The 24,643-nt window shown below is 38.9% G+C and overlaps 1 protein-coding gene across 2 annotated transcripts in view; it reads left to right on the plus strand.

Moving 5' to 3' along the window:
• zgc:113232 (uncharacterized protein LOC541546 homolog) overlaps positions 1 to 10,380 on the plus strand; it is a 41,570-nt gene extending 31,190 nt beyond the window's left edge. For both annotated transcript variants that reach the window (XM_041794132.1, XM_041794133.1), the window contains exons 18-26: positions 2,392 to 2,463; positions 3,279 to 3,314; positions 4,587 to 4,631; positions 4,759 to 4,791; positions 6,217 to 6,363; positions 7,587 to 7,763; positions 8,101 to 8,191; positions 8,877 to 8,954; positions 9,620 to 10,380. In XM_041794132.1, the coding sequence (XP_041650066.1) occupies positions 2,392 to 2,463; positions 3,279 to 3,314; positions 4,587 to 4,631; positions 4,759 to 4,791; positions 6,217 to 6,363; positions 7,587 to 7,763; positions 8,101 to 8,191; positions 8,877 to 8,954; positions 9,620 to 9,825 (885 nt within the window). In that variant the 3' untranslated portion in view covers positions 9,826 to 10,380. The remainder of the gene's footprint in view (positions 1 to 2,391; positions 2,464 to 3,278; positions 3,315 to 4,586; positions 4,632 to 4,758; positions 4,792 to 6,216; positions 6,364 to 7,586; positions 7,764 to 8,100; positions 8,192 to 8,876; positions 8,955 to 9,619) is intronic.
• Positions 10,381 to 24,643: the final 14,263 nt, after the last annotated feature.

Genomic DNA, 24,643 nt, shown 5'->3' on the forward strand with positions numbered 1-24,643 from the left:
TCTGAAAAATCTTTCAGTTTCCATTTTACCCCTTATATTGTGAGTCCCAGTATTTTTGATTTGAATCAGATTTTATCATTATGGTAGAATTAGTTGGCAGCTTGACACTGGGGGAAACTAGGCTATCCAGCACTGTAGATGGGTACAGTTGCTTTCAGTGAGTTTAAGGTAAAAAATGGTCCAAAAAAAAAGGTTGGCTCAGTTGTACCCTATATTGAAAATTTGTGTTTTATTTTTCACCCTGTGTTTTGTTACATGCTCTTCCACCTCAGTGTTTCTGATCAGCAACAGCTACAAATAAACTGAAAAGAGTTATTTTGGCTCATTTTTTCCTCCTCAACACATTGTTTTCATAACGTAAACGTATCGTAACAACTGTAGCTTGTCTGAATATCAGCCATTAGAGGAACAAAGCCACAGCCATAAACCTACTCAGACTCTTCTATTCAGCTCTTCTGGTCAGGGTCAGTTTTTCCAGTTTATCTGTGGAAAGTTGAAGGTCTTTAAAACAGCATTGTTCAGTTAGATAGGGAACTCTGGATGGGGAGTGACGCAGGCTGCTGCCGTCTCACTGTTCAAAATGTTTCGAAGTGGGTTTGAAACCAAGTCTCACTCATGACAGAAGTAGCTCTTTTAGTTCGGTACGGCACGGCACACATTTTTGTTCTTTTTAACCAAAGAGCAAATGTTGAAAAGGGTACAAAAAAATTTCCAGGTACTTTCCTCAACCCAACTTCAAGAATACAGAAGTATTCCTTCAAGTGGAAGTTTATATTAACTTTATATTACAGGGGTCAATCATGAGTGGAAAGGAAAAATTCAGCTGAGAATAATCAGTTGTCTAAAGTCAAATGAAAAAACCTAAGAGGGTTTTTTTTCTTCTTAGAATATTTATTTCTACAGAAGTCCCACGTGGTTCCAAATGGTTTATGTTTCGTACAGAGTATCAAATGATGTAAATGATACCGTATACAGCTGTCTCTGCAAATTCCCCACAGCTCTGCTCTCATGAAAGTATTTCTTTGTTTTTGTGGTTAGTGAGCCAAAATGACATCAACAAGAGAAATGAACGGGGAAGTCCCTAAAGAAAAGGCACACAGAGAAGATGACAACAATCAGAGCTATTGTAACAAATGTCACTCCTAAAACAGCTGAGGAAAGGTGTCAGTTAGAAATAAACTCTAAATATTTAATGTAAATTAGTGTAATCATAGAGCACATTTAAAAGATTACAAATGAAAGTGTATCTGGTTCTCCTTCAGCTTCAAGACGTAATAATGTCCATAAGATGGATAAGACAGTGATGTAGGGGTCTACCATGGAAATAAACTGCTCTCTTCTTACTGTTCATGGAACTTCAAGTGAGATTTAAGGAAGCTTGAAACTTCCAGTGTCCTGAAGTGCTTGTTAAATGTATACTTTTTATTTGAATAACCTTTTTGCCAAACATCAATTGCAGTTCTTAGGGCTGTTTCAGACTGCTCGGTGAGACGCATGTCTTGGCTGCAACAGGGGTTGATTTTAATTTTGTTCGTTAGCAATCAGGGATTTCTGACTGCATGAGCACCGTATGTGGCGTCTGTGGCTCAGAAGGTAGAGTTAGTTGTCCCATAGCATGATGGTTGCAGTCACAAGATTATGGTTCCTTGATGAAGACACTTAACCCTGATTTGCTCCCACTGCTTTGTTGGCTGAAGTAAATTTATATGGATGCATATGAATAGCATTAGCTAATGCAGCTAGCCAATTCTCATAGTGACCTATGCCATCAGTGTGTGAATGGGTTAATAAAAAGCACTTTGAGTAGTCAGACAACAACCAAAGTATTACACAAGCTCAAATTAATTTTACCAACTCACACACCTGAAAAGCATGTCTCACTTCCAGCGAGTCTAGAGAATAAAGGGCTTGCCTATGTTTTCCACATTCTGCTTGTGGTCCTTGGCCAAATTTAACAGGGAAATCATAAATATAGAGCCATATTTACTTTGTTGTAGCAAAAACGTTCATCCAGATCAGTAGTTTATGTTTGTTATTGTGTCTCGATGACCCTGAAGAAGGCCGCGAGCTGAAATGCGTCTGTTTAGTAAAGTTTTTCTCTAACCTTCTGTTATTAAGAAAGCTTTTTGTTACCCCACTGGTATAATATATCACAGTTTAGATAAACACTGAACAAGTACATTTCTGGTTTGTGCTCTCCAAATTAAAAGCCTGGTTTAGCGCTAAACTCCCTTTGTTTGTACAGAGTGCTTTGCAGAATGTTATACTCTGAATAGTCACTTGTATGGAGGTTTATTGAGCTGAAACTTATGAAGAAAGACAGGAGACAGCCAACACATATCACACTGATTGATACATTTTAAAGTTTCTTGTGTTTGTTTTGTTCAACAGGGACCTGCAGGAGAACAAGGAGATGCTGGCATTCCAGGAAAACCAGGACCAAAGGGTCTACAGGGTTCCACTGTGGGTACACAACACTTAGTGCACATCAGTCTTTTATTTACAGGCTTATATCCAGCATATGTATTAAGTTTATATGTCATTATTAGTGATGCACTGATGTTTAAAATCAGGGGCTGATGCCAATACTGATGTTATTATTCTTACATTTTTATGATTGTTAACTTCCTTATCCAGGCCAGGGACCAGAATAAACTTCTTTTTGTTAAACACCAGTATAATTCAAGCCTTTTTTCACTTTAGAGTGTACAAAAACTATAGAACTGTACAATAAAACATCGTATTTGAACTTATTCACAGTGAAAAATAGGCACTGGAAACTGTTCTGTGACCCATTTTAGTGTCCCAACCCACCTGCTTAAAACCACTGCGAAAAATTTATAACACATGGACATAGCTTCTGTATCTGAATAGTGACGCCAATTTTGAAGTGCCTCAACCCCCATTCTTTCAACTCCAGTTTGACAAAAAACAGTCTTGGTTGTGTAAATCTGTTAGAGAAAAACAGGTTTGTAGTTGATTTATTTCTTAAGTAAGCATTTTCTTAGTGAGTTTATAGACTCGATGTTTAGTCCAAGTCTTTTTCCATACAGCAGGATGCTCTTTTAGTAAATGTTGGGCCCATTAAGACCCAGAGTATCATACATGCTACACTCTAGGCTGTGGCTACAGTCCCTACACTGTTAGTTCAGATAGGGCTGGAGTATTTTGTGACAACATGTTCACAGGTTCGGTTACTTCTGGTTCTAAAAACAAGAATTTTAAGTGTTGTAAATTCTTGTGTCAGTTTTGATGATGACGTTTTATTTTTCTCCTAGGGAGCCAAAGGTGAAACTGGACCTGATGGTGAGAAGGTGAGCTTCATGAGAGTTTAAAAGCATTATATAAATAAATACAGCAATATCATATTCACCTTTAACTTTGCTTTGGTAAGATGTATTTTAGATTTTTCTATCAAAGAAAACCTATTACTTACTGTCTTTGTAATTTATGAATCTTTGTGTTATCTTTGCATTGTACATCGGCTCTCTGCTCAAAGCTGCATGCCTCACCCCCTTCTTTCTCCCTCCATCAGTGTTTCCTTAGTCTGAAAAGTTGTTTTGTTTTTTTCATACATGCTTAGTGTTTAGGGATTCATGTTCACGAGGAATTGATCGTAAAAGACAAACAGCATCAGGTTTTTTAGAACCTTTTAAAACAGTGACAGCAGAGGATTTATATTAAACAGAAAGTTGGCAAAGTGAAACAAGTTCAAAGTTTGGGCCGACTGCAGCTCTGTGTGTCTGGTTTTGACTCTGTGAAGGCACACACCTATAAGAAGAGACATTGAGGCAGACCGTCTTATAAATAAGTCCCAGGTGATTTTTATAACCTAGATGGATGAAATGAAAACATGAAGAAGGCAGTGACATTTTTGGTGTGTTTTCTTCACGTTTATAAAGTACAGAAAAGGATTAGAGCCATTTTGAAGTAGAAAATAATTTTTGGCAAGTCGAGATTAAAGTAAAAATGACAAGAATAAACTCAAATTTCGACTTTATTCTCGGAATTTTGACTTTTTTCTTGTTATTTCCACTTTATTCGCGAAATTTCTACTTTATTCTCGAAATTTCAACTTAAATCTCACTTGCCCAAAATTATTTTCTCCTTCGAAAATGGCCCTAATCCTCTTCCATAATAAAGCCACTCTGGATGGTTGTTTTAGGGGTGGCTTTTAAAGTTGGAGTGTGATTTATTTTTGTTAAAAGTGGGAGCAATCCACAGTTTTCTCAGACTTGGAGGTGCTGACTCTCATGCTGGCTCCCTTAAGCTAGCAGCTTGTGAATGTAACATGTAGCATGCTAACTGTAATAATTGATTGAGAATTATTTCCCAATGATTAGCTATTGTGCTGTATAATTACTTCAATTGGCCTGTCTTTTTATTTTAATTCTCTGTCTCTTCATCTATTTAAAAGAAACATGGAGTTTCCCTTCTACTGGTGGCTTTGTTTTTAAACTTGTTCTACCTGTTTTTGAGCTGATTGTTTACTATGATTTATTTTCTTCTTTAAACACCTGTAATGAGTCACTCAACAGCTGTTATTGTTGTCTGTCACCACGGGTTTTTGTCGTTTTTTCCTGCAGGGTTCTCAAGGAAGGAAAGGGGTTAAAGGTGCAAAAGGTCAAAAGGTGATTAACATAAACAGTCTGATGATGAAATTTTCATAACACCTACAATAATTTACACTTCCTCTTTTGGTAACCTGTGACTCATTTACTCACAAATATGTTTGGTTCTCTTTCCTTTATCTTTCAGGGAAGCAAAGGAGACCGTGGAGACAAAGGACAGGTGCTTACTTTCTATGTTTCCTTCTTTTAATTACATTTCTAAGATAAGATGCTTTACTGGCATTGTATGAAATACAAAAAGTAGTTTCCTCTCGGCAATCAGCCAAGCAGCAATACTCAAGATAAAAGAGGAAAAAATTTAAGATTTAAACAATCTAAAGAAAATAAGGGCAAAGAGCAAAGATAGGTGAATAATAACAGGTTTAAAGTGCAAAAGCGCTGCTGTGGATGCTCTGGATTTATGAGCAATAGTGCTAAAAAAATGGGGATTTAATGATATGTCCTCTTTAGGATGTATAAATGTATGAAGCTCTTGCATTATATGGGTAAAAGCTTTTAAACAGGAATCAAAGCTGTTTAGTCCCACAAGATCTGAAAACCACTGATGCTGCATGGAGCAAAATTTGTATTAATTTGTCTTTTACCTTATAAAATCCTGAGGGCCCACTGGTGGGCCGCCACATACTTTTGCAACTATTAAGTTATTTACAAAATGTAAATATAACATGTTATACACCACCAGAAAGCTCTGATTCTCAGGATCCTGACCATGTAAACCATATCAGGCTAAAACAACTACAGCAGCTGTCACAGCTCACCATAAGAAGCTCTCCTGTACTCTCCTGATCATAATATTCACTAAAAACAGTCCTGCTGCATCAGAAAAAGTCCACACAATCTCAATACAGTCAAATTTAGTCCAAAAACATAATTACATTAAAAAAGATCCATGGACCGGTTTTGTGTAATTTCAGATTTGCCGTTGTCATTCTCAGTAGTCCCCTGTATTTGCTGTAATGTCTTTTTCCAAAAAATTATTAGCATTACTATAAAGCAAAAAGCCTGCCAACCTCCAGCCTCCAGTTTAAAAGGCCTGGACTTTACTTCATAAAAACAAGTGTAAAACCCTCATTTCCCATTCTGCTGTTATCAACTTTGAGCCCAAACCAGGTAAGGCTTCATGCTTTTGTCCACTTGAGTTGTCCAGCTAATACTTCCCAGCTGCAGCCATTTACAGACCTCTGTTTATCAATACAATTCAGATGGGGAAAAAATTTTGTTTTCTGTTGCATTACTTCAATACCAGTAGCAGCTACAGCAAGTCTGACAGATTGTGAAGAAACACCAGAGTGTTACCTCTCTGAAGACACCTTAGTTGTGATTGTACTCCAAATGGTTCAAAAACAGCATTCAGTTAAATTTGGGTATATCTGGGTAGGAGTTTTTGACTCATTTCCCCCAGAATTCTAAGGAGTTATAAGGTCTTCAAAAATCTTTAATATGATTTCAAAAAGTGTGCTGCAGCCCTTAAGATGATCTTCCTCTTAGTATGTACACTGCAGAAGCAGCAGGTTGTGTAAAATGTAAAAGACAAGTGCTGTTAGTTGTTTTTAAACTTTCCCCTTCTTATTGCCTTTTCTGTCAGCGTGGACCCAAAGGTGCAGTTGGTCGTCCTGGCGTCCCAGGCCCAGTGGGACCACCTGGCATCCCAGGGTCCAGAGGAGAGCGGGGCCCCATCGGTGACCCAGGAGTTAAAGGGCGAGCAGGATCCAAAGGTGTTCAAGGTCCCATTGTGAGTAAAATTATCATCTACATGAAGAGCTTATTATGTAGCTACGTGCTCAACACATCAGTGTTTTAAGTCCCTGTGAAGTGATTTTAAAAGATTCTGTATTTTAGGTTTGTTGTATGAGAGGCCTTTGTGTTATCAACCATCAGGCCAAATTTCAGTCATGAAAAACATCTCTAAGTTTATAAAATTAAGCTTCAAAATCATGAGAAATGATGGTGGATAGTGTGGACATGTCGGTTGAAACCACGCCCACTCACAAGAGATATGATCCGCTCAGATTTAAAGACAAAATGCTTCTGATCAGAGGATAGCTGCCTGGCTCTGCACCAGAGCAGAGCAGAAGTTGGGGATTAAATTTACTGTTTTCTGGTACAAATTTCTCTGTTCTGATAGTTTTAATAACCCATAAACACCATGACCGATATATTTGGAAAATTTACCTCACAACGAACAAAAACACAACATGTAGCTAGCTGTTAAGTGAAGGTAGTGACATTAGCTAACAACAGACTGTGCTGAGATTAACTTAAAACTTTAAAACAGATAGTAGCTGCCATTTCCAAAAAAGACTCTGGACAGAGTTCCTGCTCAGGGTTTTTCCTGCATATAAAATTACAAGGCGGCCACCTCCAGCAAATTCTTGCCCACCTCCAGCTCTGAAAGTTCTGATGTCATTAAAAAACATAATATTCTGACAAGCATTGCACTAGGTGAATGTCATTTGAACTGGAATTGTGGAATTATGCTGTGTGAATGTGCTGTGTAAAAGTGCACTGCAAGTTGCTGCCAAAGAGGAAGAAAAGAACAGCGAGTTTCCCAAATTTCCTAGATTTTATTCACTACAGCAGAATGTACCGGGTGAACACGTACGAACTTTGCACTATGTGTGTGTGAGCTAAAGACACACACAATCTAGAGGAGACTTTTAAGTTTTTAGGAAAAACAGGGAGCTTTCACTGCATTTCTCCCTCAACCTAATACTGTAGGATCGGCATATAAAAGTGCACTGCTCCTAAATATTCCCGCACTTCCACTGTCTGTGTGCTACATTTATTTAATCAATATTTTGGTAATATCCTTTTCTTGAAAAGTTTGTTTTTCAATCTCTTAATTTACTAGTGTGATTTTCCACTCATCTGAACTTGAATATCATAAGAAACAGAGGATTTTCGGACTGACTAACTTTAGAGTTTTGATGCAGTGATGCGCTCTCTGTCCTCCAGGGTCCAGGTCTAACTGACGAGCAGGTCCTGCAGCTATGTAAAGGCGTAGTCACGGCCCAGATCTCACAGTACGCTGCCTCCATCAGGGCCAAGTGTTCCCAGGGCTGCCCCATCAACAACCGCACACTCATCGGGCCCCCAGGAGCCCGAGGGCCGATGGGATCAACAGGAAAACCTGTAAGTCCATATCTTATATATAAGGACTGCAACAGTGCAGATTGCTCTGAGTTGATCTCTGTAGACCTTTAGGAGAGATTACGAATATTAATCTATGATTCAAGGTGGAACAGCAACTGAAAAATCATTTTCAGATTTCAGTAAAACTCATAATTTTAAGATAATTCATTCATTTTTTTATTTTTGTCTGGATTTTTTTTCCCCTCGCTACAACAATATAGTTTTTCTGGGTGCAGTGGTCTAGTGGTCAACATTTTCACCCGAAACTAGCAAGTCACTCCGCACTCGCTCTCTGAATTGAAATGAATTCGAGTCTGTTTCTGTGTCTTCCTGTCAGGGTAAAGCTGGAAAAGCCGGAGCAAAAGGAGCTCGAGGACCACAAGGTGACAGAGGACTGGAGGGACAGAAAGGAGCAGAAGGGAAGAGAGGTAAGATCAGATTAAAACTGGTAAGATGCAGGTTTTACACTCTGGTTGCTATGGAAAGTTGACCATCAATATTAGCTGATCCCATTCAAACACATGCACACCCTGGATTAAGCTGTGGGAGCAAGTTGGGATAAAGTGTTTTGCCCAAGGACACACCGGCATGAAACAGCTGGAACTGGGGATTGAACCCACAACCTTCTGATTGCAAGACAACTGGCTCTACCTACTGGGCCACAGCTGACTGCTTACTACTGGAGTAGACCCTGAGTGGGATGAAGGGATTCTATTCTTTCTTGGCCTGGGAATGCTTCAGGATCCCCCAGGAGGAGCTGGAAAATGTCTCTAGAGAGATGGATGTCTGGGCCAGCTTGCTTAGCCTGCTGCCACCACAACCAGACCCCTGATAAACAGAAGAAACTTTTGACAACAGTTTGACATTCACTCTGAACCCAGAGATGATTCACTCAGATCTGTTCACATGTTGTGATATAATTGTTTAGCTTTAGACTGACCACCTTTAAACTATTTCAGCCAAATTTAAGGAGGGAAATAATGAAAAAGTAAAGCAAAAGCAGGGATGGATTTCAAGAAAAAATGTAAACTCTTGTCCTTAAACGACGGAATAGAGTTTGTTATTATTGTTCTTGTTATCTGTCCTCAGAAACTACTATTTTTGTCCCAACAGGTCAGAAAGGATCTCAGGGTCTTGCAGGTGCTCCAGGTAAAGGTCTGCCAGGACCTGATGGATCTCAAGGCCTCAGAGGTTTGTGTCTTTATATCACACATGTTGTCAGTCATGCTTTAACAACTTCCTGAAGTTTCTAAATGCTGCTAATAATTTAAATTAAACATTTACTATAATGTATAAAACACATCTTCTTAAATATGGAAATTATTGCACTTTGTTGTTCAAGATCATCTTCAGAGGGAGGGGAGATTTATTTTGTAGGATTGGAAATATCTTATATTTTACATGTCAGTAGGACATATCTGCTGCCAGGCAGGAGCAGCAAGAACTCCTTAAAGAGTGGATGGTTTGGTTCATCCTGGATTGAATGGACCCTTTGAAAAGTCTTGCGTTTAATCAAATCAGCCAAGATACTCAGAGTATACCTGTGATTTTACTGCCCAGACTAAAGAAACTGTACCATCAGTGGTAATAAGGATAATCTATGCCTGTTGGGGCATTTAGTGATCTTTTTTTATAGAAGAACTTGTGAATATGTTGGTTAAATGAACAGAGTGGACTTTTTAGAACTTTAATGATCTCTAACAGGTGCGTTTAATCCAAATATGAATTATGAATCTGAATTGTCTTTAACTTTTTAGTATGTTGTTTTTCATAACTGCAGCTTTGTTTGATTAAAGGCTGTAAAACTAAACTAGCTGTATTGATAGCTCAGTATTTTTCAAAAATAATCTCTACAGGTTTGCCAGGTCATCCAGCAGAACCGAAAAACGGCATGGAAGGTCCTCGAGGCCCCCGCGGGTTCCCCGGTCCCGTTGGTCAGACGGGCATTCTCGGCATCGCTGGTGTGCCGGGATTTTGTGAGGCTCGGGATTGCAGCATTCACGCCCCGGTGATGCGTAAAGAGCAAGGTCTGGTGAAAGGACCGGTCAGTTCAAAGATCTGAACTTCACCATGAAAAAAAGATGGACTTATGTGGGATTAATGAGGGTCTAAGAGTCTCCACGTGAAAACCTCAAGGCCTTCTACTATAGCTCCAGCTGACACAAGAACTGGGTCAAACAGGAAAGAAATTTACATTTTCGGGATTAGTTTGTATGACGTCTGGATTCACTCTTTTACTGAAGTTAGGAAAAGCAGTGGGCCGAGTAGGCTGCCATGTTGAGCTCCGCTGAAGAAAAGTAATGGAAAAAGTGTTTAGGAATAAAAACAGAAAAGACTTTTTATGCTCAAACTGGACAAACCTTTAGTAAATGTTTAAAATTTGGAGGTTTTTCCCTTTAAAACGCTTTGACTATTTCTGATCATGAACTTGTTCATCTTGAGTGGTGCTTCTCCATAAAAACAAAGACTAGGTGCCCTGAAATGTCCCTCCATTCCAGTTTTTTATGTTCTTCTGTTGATTCACATTAAAAATATGATCTGTAAATATTTTGTAAAGTAACTCAAACACATGTACTGTTCTCTAAAATTATGTTTCAGATAAATCGACTTTTTTTAATCTGAGTCTTTAGTTTTTCGTGTTTGATGTTTGATAGAGGTTTTTTGCTTTAAAATCTGGAAATAGTGTTCAAAACCCCCCTCCTTGTGTCCATTATGTCTGGTGCATATCCCGCTATAAATAGTGAAGGCAGATTTTACCAGCTGTCAGTGGTGAGAGGTGGTGCCCATCCTGGACTGATAGTCAATCGCAGGGCTAAGCTAGAAAGACAAACAACCACGCTCACAATTACGGGCAATTTAGAACCAGTGAGGAAACAAGCCCAGAGAGGAGCAGATTAATGATGTTAGAACATGGGTGTCAAACTCAGTCTCAGCAGGGGCCAGATTCTGACTTTAGCTCTAACCTGAGAGCCTGAGAGGGTCAACATTTACCCATGAACTGTCAACCTTATGTTTACTGGTAATGAATTATAGGGAAAAAAATTAGCACTAATGATAAATGATTTTGGAATTTAAAAAAGTGATAAAAATGATAAGTTTAAAGGCTCAAAATCTGAGAGAAAAAGTCAAACTTTTTTAGTTCAAAAGGTCAAAATATGAAATTAAGTCAAAGTTATGTTTTTAAAGGCAAATATATGAAATAGAAAATAGAATCATGAGTTTCAAAGGTCAAAATATGAGATAAAAATTGAAATCTTTGGTTAAAAAGGTCAAAATATGAGATTAAACTAAAAGTCATAAGTTTAAAGGGTCAAAACACTTGCTAAATTTTTTAGAAGAGTCTAGAATGTCAAAATATAAGATTGAAAGTAGAAGGTAGGAGTTAAAAACATCAAAATATGACATAAAATTCAAAACCATTAATTTAAAAGGTTAAATGAGACATAAGGTTTAAAATTTAAAATGAATTTTAAGGGACAAAACATGAGAAAAAAGGTCGAATTCATAAGTCAAAACTGTGAGATGCAAAACTGAAAATATGAAATGAAAGCACTAAATAAAAAAATTCCCACATTCTTGACTTTTTATGTAATTATTTTCACTTTGTTGACTTAACAAGGATATTTCAAATATTCCGGGTTAAAATTGCAATTTTGTACTGCATTAAATCTGCAGATCTCATACTGGTGGGCCAGTTATAATAAAAATAATATGATATGATCTTGCGGGCCAGATATAACTGTACCACGGCTGGATTTGGCCCCTGGGCCTTGAGTTTAACACCCCTGCTTTAAATGATGTGGTAAATTTTCCTCACAATGAACAAAAAAACGGCGTCTAACTGACTGTTAACTTTCAACAAAGGCAGTGACATCAGCTAACAACAGACTGGACTGAGATGAACTGCTCTGTGATTTTATATTGTAGTGTTAGAGGGGCGGAGTCATTCTTTACTGTGGGCTCATGACATCATCAGTCCACATATTTGCCCCGACAACATTAAACCCAGCCAGGAAAGAGGTGAAAATGTTCTAACAGACTAAATCCAGAATTCAGTCACATGAAGATCTCAGAGTTTTCACATGTTTACAGCAACCATATCTAGTGTGTTAAGACACAAACTTTGTATTTAACTTTACAGGGTCTTTAACACTGGTTAAAGCCTCATAAAACCTCCTAGAAACATAATTTTTACAGTTTACATTAAAACACAGAGAACTGCATCATTTCTTTTTTTACACTAAACTATAAAAAACTGTTATGTTAAAATTGATACAGGCACCTTTGTTTCAATCTAACAAAAACAACTTTATCAATAAGCTCTTCACTTGATTTGCTAAATATCAAAGAATTCAGAAGCTTCATTTTCCTATCAAGAGCGGTATGAGTTAATCTAAGTCATAAATGGACTCACAATGTAGCAACCCCAGCTGAAGCAATGAAAGACTCTCCAAACAAAACTTTCCTAACAAAATATGTGCCCCCTGGCCTGTCCACAACCCCACCCCAAGAATCAAGTGCAATACAAAACATTAAAAGGCCTTAAGTGATTAATTAATTGTATTCAATAAGTTGGCAAACAAAGGCAAACTTGACAGGACAAAGACAATGCTAAATGCTAAGCTAGCAGGAATGCTGGAACGCTCTGAAATCCTGCACAAGGACATTTATCACAAAAGCTCATGCCTTGTGCACCTTCCAGCTGGTTCCTAAGATGGCAGTTTCCCAATCAGTACTACCTGCGAGAGTCTTTATGTCATTTGATCAGGTAGTAGAAAACCCGTCTTCAAAATAAAAGCCCCCACAAATATAGAAACAAAAGTAAAACACAAACCTCAAATACAACAATCAATAAAAGGTAAACTATTATTTTTCAACTTTTTGGCCTGCTTAGGGGACCTTTTACACATGAGGTTGGTATTTTACAAACACATCAAATGTTTCAGCAATAAGGGGAAATAGTTAAAGCATGACTGTAAACACCAAAAGAACTCAGAAAACAGTTTTTTACAGCTCTAAACAAGTAAAAGGATAATTCATGCAAACGTGTGTGCAAAATCTGGGAGGGGAGGGGGATAGGATAAATAAAAGACATACAGTAACTAATGTGTTTTGGAAAAAATACATTTTAATTCATAAAAGAAGGAAATAGCTTAACTGGGAATCTACAACAACATCAAATCATGGGATTACAACAATGATTTCCAGTTTAATTTGGGATTTCTGTCAGATACAACGCTCACATAAAATCAAACTTTATGTTAATTATAAATTAGCAAATGGGCAAAATGAAACAGGAAAAAATATGAACAAATTAAAGCATATCAGGCTGGAAGACATTTTGGGCTCCTTAAAGTGCATATTTAAGCAAGTCTTTTAAACTACATCAATATCATTGGTCAATAATTCCAAATTTTACGATTAAAAGACCCCCAATAATAACCCAATGGATTTGTCTGTTTTAGTGCAAATAGAAGGACAACAAGCATTCGCTTTGAGCAGCCTTTCTGGGAGATGTAAACACAGTTTTGTAAGAGTACATTCATTCATTCATTCATTCAGTCAGTCAGTCATAAACCTTTTTAAACTAGCAGATAAATATTGCTTTTCCATGCACACCTAGCTCTTAATTTCCTTTTTTTCTGCCCATGTTCCCTTTGGGGCTGCATATTTTTACAAACATCAAATTAGCACTGTAGGTAAGACGCTGGTGTCAGTCAGATTCTCCTATCAGCTGCATGATATCTCATTTTACTCCCTTTTCCTACATCTACCTGCTCTCATATGACACTAAAAATCCCATAATTTCCTTTTTTCCCTATTTACCCGTGATTACTGCTTAACCGTAACAAAAACACAAGGCTGAGAACATGATGGAGGTTAAATTAAAGTAATGTGTCAGTGCTGGTGTAGATAAATACACCGTTGGCTGCAAATGATGGAGCTGCATAATGGTGTCTATTTCACTAGTTAGAGTCAGAAAGTCAGGAACGTCTAATGATATAAATATACACTTCATTTAGAAAGTATTCAGACCCCATACCTTTTTTTTTTTTTTTGAACAAAACTATTCAAAATTAATATCACATTGACCCATGTATTCAGACTCTTTCCAACAACACTGTAGCTCAGGCTCCTCCTATTTTTCTGGATCTTTGCTGAGATGTCTCTACACCTTGACTGAGTTCACCTGTGGAAAGTTAAATTCTTCAGTTTGAGAATTCTGGAGGCCGTTGTGCTCTTAGGAACCTTCAGAGCAGCAGAAAGGTTTTTGTAGCCTTTCCCAGATCTGTGCCTGTCAACAATCCTGTCTCTGAGCTCTGCAGCTCCTCTGACCTCATGGCTTGGTTTCTGCTCTGATATCATTGTCAGCTGTGTGGCCTTCTATAGAGAGGTGTGTGCTTTTCCAAATCATGTCCAATCAGTTTAATTTAGCACAGGTGGACTGCAGTCCAGGTGAATTTAAACCAGGGGTTCTCAACCTTTTCAGCCTGTGACCCCCAAAATAAAGGTGTCAGTGACCGGGGAGCCCCCACTGTACCTGGCTATGTTCAGCCATACACAATTAAGAATAGTCATGTGTAGACAAGACTGTCTATAAGGGGGGAAAAATGGGAGAACTTTCTGGGGACCAGCCAAACTGGGCTCTAGCTCTTATCAAAGAAATAAGTCTTAATTCATTTACGTAGTAAGTAGCCCTCTTTTAAAAATGGTAATCCTTTTGTTAAAAACGTAATTAACATACATTAAAAATAGCTAAAATTAGTTAATAATGGCAAAAATGGTGGGAAAGGTGGTGATATTGGATTTTAAAAGTAGCAGAAATGGGTTAGAAGTGCCAAAAATTAGATAAAAGTGACAAAAATGGGCCAAAGTGGCAAAAAAGGGAATATTAAGTGGTAAAAGGGGATTCAAAAAGTGGCTGAAATGGCATTAAATTGGCAAAAATAGGTGGAAATTTGGTGAAATGGGATGAAAATTAATATAAACCGGCAAAAATGGGCATATCAAATTGTGAAATGTGGCTTTAAAGTGGTAAAAGGGGTTAACTGTGGTAATAATGGGTCAACAGAGCCAACAATAGGCAGAGAATGGCAAGATTTAGTTTAGAAGTAGCAAAAATAGTCAGAAATAAAGTGGTTGAAAGGGTTTAAAATTGACAAAAAATGGGCTTTAAGTTGCAAAAATGGGTTAAAATTGGCAAAAGTGTAATTTAAAAATGTTCTTAGTTTTTTCAGGCATCCGGAGACCCCATCTTAGTGTCTTGCGACCTCCAATGGGGTCCCGACCCCAACGTTGAGAACCTCTGATTTAAACAACAGTAGCATCAGTAATTTCCAAGTGATTTTAAGAACTGTGATGGTATTTTTATCACTAATGTTAGTACTTTGTATCACTGAGTACCTAATTGTACACATTTGTGTTGGGTGATAATGCTGCTCCCTAGATCAAATGATCTATCTGACATGTTAGGCTTTTTTTTTTTAATATGTAGATGCAAGTGATCAATAAGTATTACTTTTAAAATAGTTTGATAAAATAACTACAAACATGGTTTCTTGAAAGTTTTAAGTGAAATTATATCAGAAGACTATATTGTTTTACAGAGTGGACTAACAATAGGAGACTAAAACCATTATGCATGATTTATGCAGCTCCACACTGCTAGGCACTGCTAGCGAGGTGGTGACTTGTTCTGGAGTACAAAAATAATTTTCATGAGTGAAGTATGTATGTGTAACTTCACTGCTAGGCACTGCTAGCGAGGTAGTGAGATTAAAATACATTTTATATGTGCAGCTTCACTGCTAGGCTCTGCTAGCGAGGTAGTGACTTGTTCTGGAATACAAAAATAATGTTCATGAGTGAAGTATGTATGTGTAACTTCACTGCTAGGCACTGCTAGCGAGGTGGTGACTTGTTCTGGAAATGTTCATGATTGAAGTATGTATGTGCAGCTTCACTGCTAGGCACTGCTAGCGAGGTGGTGACTTGTTCTGGAATACTAAAATAATGTTCATGAGTGAAGTATGTATGTGCAGCTTCACTGCTAGGCACGAGGTAGCATATTGATTCAGAAGAGACTGCTGGTTTTAGAGCTGATCACCACAAGGAGCAGAAGCAGAATAACGGACCCTGCAGCAAAAAGAAATTAGGAGATTAACTCACCATGAACCCAGAACTTCTACACATTAGTGCTGCACAATTAATCTAACTGTAATCTAGATGTCAGGCTGTGAAATTATGCAACTGCATAAAAGGCTGCAATTATTTTTGCTCTACACTGGGGCATTCAGTTGGAGACCTCTACGCTGGGTCGAAACCTCTACACTGGGGCATTCAGTTGGAGACCTCTACGCTGGGTCGAAACCTCTACACTGGGGCATTCAGTTGGAGACCTCTACGCTGGGTCGAAACCTCTACACTGGGGCATTCGGTTGGAGACCTCTACGCTAGGGCGAAACCTCTTTGCTGGGGCGTGACGTCATTTCCCAAGCCTACGCTTGGGCGTGCAGCGTGTTAGCTGTTGTTAGCATGACCTAGCTGTTGTTAGCATAATTACAATGCTGTGCTTATGACACATTAGCATAGCCCTGTATGCTGGGGCTTTGCCCCGGCGTACAGGGCTATATTTGGGTGTGCAGCAACACACCCCAGCCTCTATGCTGGGGCTTTGCATATAAAAATATGCAATATAAAATAAGTGACTGCATAAATTTTCATTCAGGTCAGTATTTAGAAGAGTCCGGATGCACAGGGATCTGGTGTAAACAGTTCCTTTTCTGTGTAGCATCCTCTCTGTGCTTCAGCTCATTGTCTTGCTGGAAAATGAATCTTCTCCCAAACCGTAGTTCTCTTCAGACTGAATAAGATTGTCCTCCAGGATTTAGCTACCACTTACATTTTACCCTCTACCTTTACAAGCCTTCCAGGGCCGGCTGCTGAGAAGCATCCCCACAGCATGATGCTGCCACCAACGTGCTCCATAGTGGGGATGGTTTGTTTGTGGTGATGTCAGTGTTTGGCGTCTAGTCTGATGGTCAAAAAGCTCCATTTTGGTCTCATCAGACCAAAGAACTTTCTTCCTCTTGACCATGGAGTCTTCCACATGCCTTCTGGTGAACTCTAGTCCAGATTGAATCTGAGTTTTCTCCAACAGTGTCTTTCTCTAAAGCTCTGACTGGTGAAGAACCCGGCCAACAGTTGTTGTCTGCAGAGTCTCTCCCATCTCAGCTGCTGAAGCGTGGAACTCCTTCAGAGTAGTCATAGGTGTCTTGGTGTCCTCTCTCACTAATCTCCTTCTTGCGCGCTCACTCAGTTTGTGAGGACAGCCTGATCTAGGCAGGTTTACACATGTGACATATTCCTTTCATTTGGAGAAGAATTTGACAATGTTTGGTGTCTTGGAATATTTTTTTGTCTCCATCCCCTGACTTAGACTTTTCAGTAACCTTTTCTCTGAGTTTCTTGGAGTGTTCTTTTGTCTTCATGGTGTAATGGTAGCCAGGAATACTGATGAACCAGTGACTGGACCCTCTAGACACAGGTGTCTTCATACTGCAATCACTTGAGGCATATTTAATGCACTCAGGTGATTCCCATCTCAACAACTGTGAGACTGACTGCATAAATATTCACCCCAAGCTAGTGCTAGTATTTATTTTACTTATTAAATCAAATTTCAAAATCCTAATATTATGGCATCTCTAGTTATGAACTTCCAGCCTTTACCTCTCATACAGAGGTATTTAGCCTTAATTTTTTTAGGAGACATCTTAATAAACATCAGTGACACCATTGTCATCCTCAAGCCCTGGCAGCAGATTTAACATTTTTTTGTAACACTTTGAGTTATCAGGTTATAAAAGGTGAGTCTGAATACCTGGTGCAAAGTGGGAGCCAGAGCAGCGGAGACTCCTGATGTTGATCCTTTCTTCCTCAACCTCAAAAAAGAAAAGGAGGAATAAAAATCTATCCTGAACTAATAGAAAAAAACTCACAAATGATGTGTAAATCTTTCAGTATTTATGAAAACATCCCCATAGAGGAAGATTATTTCTGGTGACAGAAAGGTGCTTTGCTCTAATGATGCCTCTTTCTGGTGAAAAGGGATTTCAAAGCCTAAAATACAAAATCTGTACTATTTAAAAGTTACTAGGAGTATAAATCCAATTGTCAGTTTTTATATTTATCAAAAGAGGCTGCAGGCTTTTGTTTTTATACAGTATCTAGTTTTAAGCACTGGTGAGATTCTGATGAACTCCACTAGAGTTATCATCAGGCAAATCCATATAGCAAAGCTCCAATCTACAAAGTTTATGCCAGAGCCAAAAATGGTTTAAACTAATCAGCGCCATACAAGCCGATAACAATGGCTGCCACTGGTATAGCAGTTAGCTCAGGTGTAGCTACTGTAAAGCGTCAGTTTTATCAGAAATGGACCACATTTCTGATAAAACAAATCAAAAATGAATCAATGAAGAGCAAAGCACAGCACTGAAACCTTGGGGGGTTGTGAGTCGATACACAAGATGGCTGCTGGTTAAGCAGTTAGCTTAGACGTAGCCACAGCGGCAGTTCATAAGACCTCGGCCACATTTCTTGTTAAAACATAAACAAAGAGCCACACTGAAAGCTTTTCTTGGCAGAGAAAATGTTTTTGTGCCTACTGACAGATTTTGGCATACATTTTAGCCAGCGATGACCTCTGGAGCTGCACATGTCTACACTCACATTTTAGAATAAACCTTTGTTGTCATTGCAGAATGCAAGTACTGTGCAACGAAATTTTGTTATGGCTCTGTTCAACAATGCATTTTGTCTTGTTGCTCTGATTAACCCGTCATGAATGTGACAAAACATTCGTCACAACACCTTCTGAGAACTTTTAAAAAGTCCCGCTCTTCTCTAATACTTCGTATGAGAGATATCCCTGCGGAATGTGAAAAACATCCATGCATGGATGTATGAAACTGTCTATCTGATGAGTAAATGACACCCATTAACAGGACGTCCCAATGCAGTAACAGAATTGAGGAATTTCTCTCTCCCTGAAAACACTAGGAAACATTTGAGATACTATGAGACCTCGATTAAAAAATATATAGCATATAGGAATGGTCACTTTTTAAATCATATAGATATTTCAGTGCAAAAATTAAATATTGTAAATTTAAAAAGCTCTATCTCTGTATAACAATCAGCCTACAAAAATAAGAATAAAAAGTGGCCCAATTTAACAAGCACCAGGATTCCCCTTTAACTTGCTTCACTTCAAGTATGAAAAGTTGGAGGACTTACTGTGACTCCCTTGCACACCTTGGTATCTTCCATGTCAGCACACTGGTCCAGCACCATCAACCCTTCTGTAATCTCCTTGCATGGGGATATGCATCCAATCCGCTGTCCTTTGTCTTTGTAATAGGCAAAAGGCTGCAAGAATGAAACACCACAAAGGAAATACATTTATTAACAGATCACAGTTTACAGTCAAGGAGGTGTAGCTTTTTGCATCAGTGTCATTTCTCAACACCAGACGATGATGCTTGCTGAAATTTTACCAGGAGGCTGGCCGTTAAAAAAACACAGAGAAAAAAGTCAAGTCTGTGTGAAAATTCAGCTTTTTGTGTAAAGGCTCAACTGTGTTAAAGCATAAAGCTAATGCTGTTATGGCAAAATGATTAGGGAATGTTGGCGAGATGGTTTTGAGAAGGTTATATCCAGTTTCAGAGTTAAAATATCATAGATTATGAAGCTGAATGTGGTACTGAAATTGTGTTGTTCCTTTCAATCAAAAGCCAGTGCCTTTTAATTTTAAACAGGCATCCCCGTGCACAGCCGAAGATGTCAGTTGCCTTTAAAGGGGACATAATTTACCCTTTTAGGACAAGTTTATATTGGTGTCAGGTGCCCAAAACATGCCTGTGAAGTTTGTAGCTGAAAAAACCACTCCATTATTGGATTTTTGCATGTCTAAAAACCCCTCTGTTTCAGCCCTGCTCAGAACGAGCTGTTTCTGTGTATGTGGCTTTAAATGTTACTGAGCTGTCTGACTCCGCCCCTGACCACCACCCTGTCAGGAAATGGATGCAGTACTCATGATGTTGTTAAGAGACTTTTATCCAAAGTTAAGGACATGACTGGGATTTGAACCATCATCCCCCAGACGAAAGTCAGCAGGGTAACCCACAGAGTTATCAGCATCTCAACTGGCAGCTGAGAGGAAGATCAGGAGATGAGGGTGGAATTTTATTCCAAGCGGGGAGGGCCAACCAAACTTGAGGGCGGTGCTAACTCCCCACATGACATCATAAGAGGGAACTCTGAGAACGGCTTGTTTCAGCACACATTTTCTGACAGGTGGAGAAAGAGAGGGTGAAAGGGAATGGATTTTTCTGGAACTTGACAGGCCAGGGGCACATATTGTTGTTAGAAAAGCCTGAAAAAGTGATTTTGCATAATATGTCCCCTTTAAAACTTAGAAATTAAATGGAAATGAGAGGGTGTTTTAACTAAAACTCTAGCTTAGTGGTAGGCTAGGCTTATTTATGCAGTCCTTTATTACCTGATGATGCTTCCTTTGAGCTTGTGAGTCTGTTTCAACAACAACGATGGCACAAAACACCACACAATCATCATCAACTGTGAATTAGATCTTAGGTAGATTGCTTTTAGGAAGATTCTTACCACGTCGTCTTGGTTCCACATGTTGTCACAGCTTTGGTTAAAGTAAACAACAGGTTGGTCACAACACTGATAGGACGAGTTGCTCTTCTTCACCCCCGAACTGCTCATCACAGAACCGACAGCCACTAGATGTGGAAGTTCAAAAAAGAAAAACAAAGGATTTTCAGATTCTTCTCATTTTTCATTCCTCAACAATTAGATTGTAATCTGGATTTTATCTGACAAAATTATGTTGATGACAATGGCTTTTTTTTTTTTGCAAAATAACTTAAAATGCAGTGTTCCAAATCTTTATGAAAACAGTTTTCGGAAAACTCAACTATTTCTAAAGGATTGAAAACAGAAATCTGTTGTAATTTTTTGCATTAGGAGGTAACTGAACTTGTACGTCTATGTTTAGTTTCTACCAGAATTGCCTCCCAGAGCAGCTGTTTGGAGGTAAACTGCCCTCATAGAGCTTCCTTTTAAGGATGCTCCCCAGGTTCTCAGTAGGGTTAAAGGTCAGGGGATGATGGTGGTCACACCAGGATTTTTCTATACCCATAGCGGCCTCAGTGCGATTTTTACCAGCAAGGGATGGGTCGTCTTGCATGGCTTGGTTCTTCTTCTTATACCATGGCAAAAAATGGGCAGTCAGGAATATTTAGCTGAGGTCATTTTGACACCTTAAAGGGTCCTACCAACTCACTTCCTATGATTCCAACCTCAAACATCACTCCACCTCCTCCTTGCTGACACTGCAGCCTTGTTGGGGGAATGGTGGCCAACCGCCAACCATCCAGAACTCCATCCACCTGGACCATCCAGTGTAGCATGACAGTCATTAGTGAATTAAACTGTTTGAACATCAGTCTTCATATACACTATATTGCCTAAAGTATTCACTAACCCATCCAAATAATTGAAATCAGGTGTTTCAATCACTTCCATGTCCACAGGTGTATAAAATCAAGCACCTAGGCATGCAGACTGTTTCTACAAACATTTGTGAAAGAATGGCTCGCTCTCAGAGCTCAGTGAATTCCAGCGTGGTACCGTGATAGGATGCCACCTGTGCAACAAGTTCAGTGGTGAAATTTCCTGGCTCCTAAATATTCCACAGTCAACTGTCAGTGGGATTATAACAAATTGGAAGTGATTGGGAACAACAGCAACTCAGCCACCAAGTGGTAGGCCGCGTAAAATGCAGAGCGGGATCAGTGGATGCTGAGGCGCATAGTGCGCAGAGGTCGCCAACTTTCTGCAGAGTCAAGCGCTGCAGACCTCCAAACTTCATGTGGCCTTCAGATCAGCTCAAGAACAGTGCATAGAGAGCTTCATTGAATGGGTTTCCATGGCCAAGCAGCTGCATCCAAGCCATACATCACCAAGTGTAATGCAAAGCGTTGGCTGCAGTGGTGTAAAGCACGCCGCCACTGGACTCTAGAGCAGTGGAGACGCGTTCTCTGGAGTGACCAATCATGCTTCTCCATCTGGCAATCTGATGGATGAGTCTGGGTTTGGCGGTTGCCAGGAGAACAATACTTGTCTGACTGCATTGTGCCAAGTGTAAAGTTTGGTGGAGGGGGGATTATGGTGTGGGGTTGTGAAGGATATTTGTATTTTTTGTTATTTGATATCCCCCTCCTCACTATAATGTTAGTGTAGAAATGATGCTGATCTTGTGTTATAAAACTATTCTGCTGTATACTCATCAGAAGCACAGAATGTTCTGAATAACTGCAAACATCTGTGACCACCGAAACCGTGACTCCTACACTGCTCGTTAGCTGAATGCCTTGAAACAACACACACACACATCATTTTGATACATACAGGAATTAATGTGTGGGCTGACAGTTGGCACAGCTCACGATAAAGAGGGCCCTAGACCACTTTGAACTGGAGTCAGAGATTGCGAATCTTAAAGTCCAACCCATTGCACGGGGCGCGGCCCAAGAAGATAAGTGTTCATCTATTCTGTACATCGGGGCTCACTTCTTCTGAGACCTCAGCGCTGAGCACATGCTTTACCTGTGACCAGAATAAACTCTGTTAACTTGAGACCGATCTCTCTTCTGTCTTTCTTCGGAGCTTCCAACTAACGAGTACGCTAACAGTTGTTTTTCAGGAGCTGGGCTTGGCCCCTTAGTTCCAGTGAAAGGAACTCCGAGTGCTTCAGCATGCCAAGAGATTTTGGACAATTCCATGCTCCCTGAACCCAGTAGAACACCTTTGGGATGAATCAGAGCGGAGACTGAGAGCCAGGCCTTCTCATCCAACATCAGTGTGTGACCTCACAAATGTGCTTCTGGAAGAATGGTCAAAAATTCCCATAAACACACTCCTAAACCTTGTGGGAAGCCTTCCCAGAAGAGGTGAAGCTGTTATAGCTGGAAAGGATGGTCGTATTAAACCCTATAGATTAAGAATGGGATGTCACTTAAGTTCGTATACGAGTCAAGGTAGGTGAATGGTAGCGAATATTTTTGGCAATACAGTGTATTTGTATAATTTTAAAACAAGCAACTGAAAGGAACATGCACAGATTAACAGTTTATGGCTATCTGTTGAAATCAAAACACATCAGCTGAAATGAAAATGTTTTTCGTAAAAAGTCAAAGTTTTCCAAGAAAAGGGGAAAAAATTGAAATAATTGACATAGCAGGTTTTCATCGGTTAGAGCAGTGGTTGAGACAAGTCTAGGTGTGCCTTGGGAATCTGGCTGGACCCCTGAAAAAAAAAAACAGAATGGACCCTCCCCCGTTGTGATTTATTGATGAGTATGTGTGTTGGATCAGTAGCATTGGTGCTAGCATCCTGGCTAACAGTTATCTCATTTGGCGAGCTATTATTGAGTTGAAATTGCTGTTGAAATTATCATGATTCATGCTACTTTTAACCGAGTTAACCAATTCTTCTTCCCCTTTTGCCAATAATTTTGTCAACTTAAACCATTTTTGCTGCTTTTTTGCAATTTTGCAACTTTTTAAAAATACTTTTGACCCATTTTTTGCTATTTTCTTTTTACTTTTTGCCACATTTAACCCATTTTTGCTACCTTTTTGATGGTTTTTGCCGACTTTCACTATTATTTGGACATTTTTTTGCCATTTTTCATCACTTTTTACCATGTTTTAGCAACTTTAACCCTTTTCTGCCACTTGTAACTTATTTTGTCGCCTTTTTGACACTTTAAACCCATTTTTTCCACCTTCTTTCTTTTCACTCACTTTGCCTTTGTTTGGGCACTTTTTTGCCTAATTTTGCCCATTTTTTAATCACTTTAAAACCTTTTTAACCACCTTTTTACAACATTTAACCCTTTTGGCCACTTGTAACACATTTTTGTCATCTTTTTGACACTTTCAACATGTTTTGCCACTATTAACCAATTCTTTGGCCCCTTATGCCAATTGTTAACCATTTTTTCCTTTGTCTTGCCACTTTTTACCAAATTTTGCCATGTTTAGTAATCACTTTAACCAATTTTTGCCACCTTTCAGGCACCTTTTGCCCACTTTTGCCACCCCCAGTTTTCTGGGCCCCAGAAACCTCTCCTCTTAATCCCCCCTTATGGGCCACCTTGACTGCTATATTATTTAAAAAGTCTATTTTGTATTGATATTAATATGGTGTGCCTTGAGATTTTGGCTTAACCTTAGGTGTGCCTTGGACGAAAAAAGTTTGAAAACCACTGGGTTAGAGGCTCTAAACGTTGATTTCGGTTATTTTTCGATTGATTTCCCAGCTCCAACGCCAGCTGTTTTTGTTAGTTTTTTTTTACGAATAGATATATCTAGATGTATATTGTATATTACCAATGAGCTGATAAACAAAGTTTTGATTTTTGATCCACAACACCCAGCCCTACTTTCCATCCTCTCTTCTTTTATTTTGATTACTTAAATGAACAGTTGTGTCTTTTTAAGCAAGAACAAAGACATTTTCACCAATAAGTGATTCATAGAAATGCTCCAGAAAACAAAAAAAAAATAAATAAATAAATAGAAAGTCTGATGCTTAAGACTTCTCCAGAACCTCATTCTGTCAACCCCCTTGATTCTGAAACAAAAACACCCTTATGCTTTACATAGCCCATTAATAATAAATAGGAAATAATGGTGTAAAGGTGGCTTAATCATTTACATGATGAAGTGGGAATTCCCTGAACTTTACTACCTTCCTTCTTCTTTGAAACTGAAACTGCCTCT

Source organism: Cheilinus undulatus, linkage group 8 (genome assembly GCF_018320785.1).
Source record: "Cheilinus undulatus linkage group 8, ASM1832078v1, whole genome shotgun sequence".
NCBI classification, from domain to species: domain Eukaryota; kingdom Metazoa; phylum Chordata; class Actinopteri; order Labriformes; family Labridae; genus Cheilinus; species Cheilinus undulatus.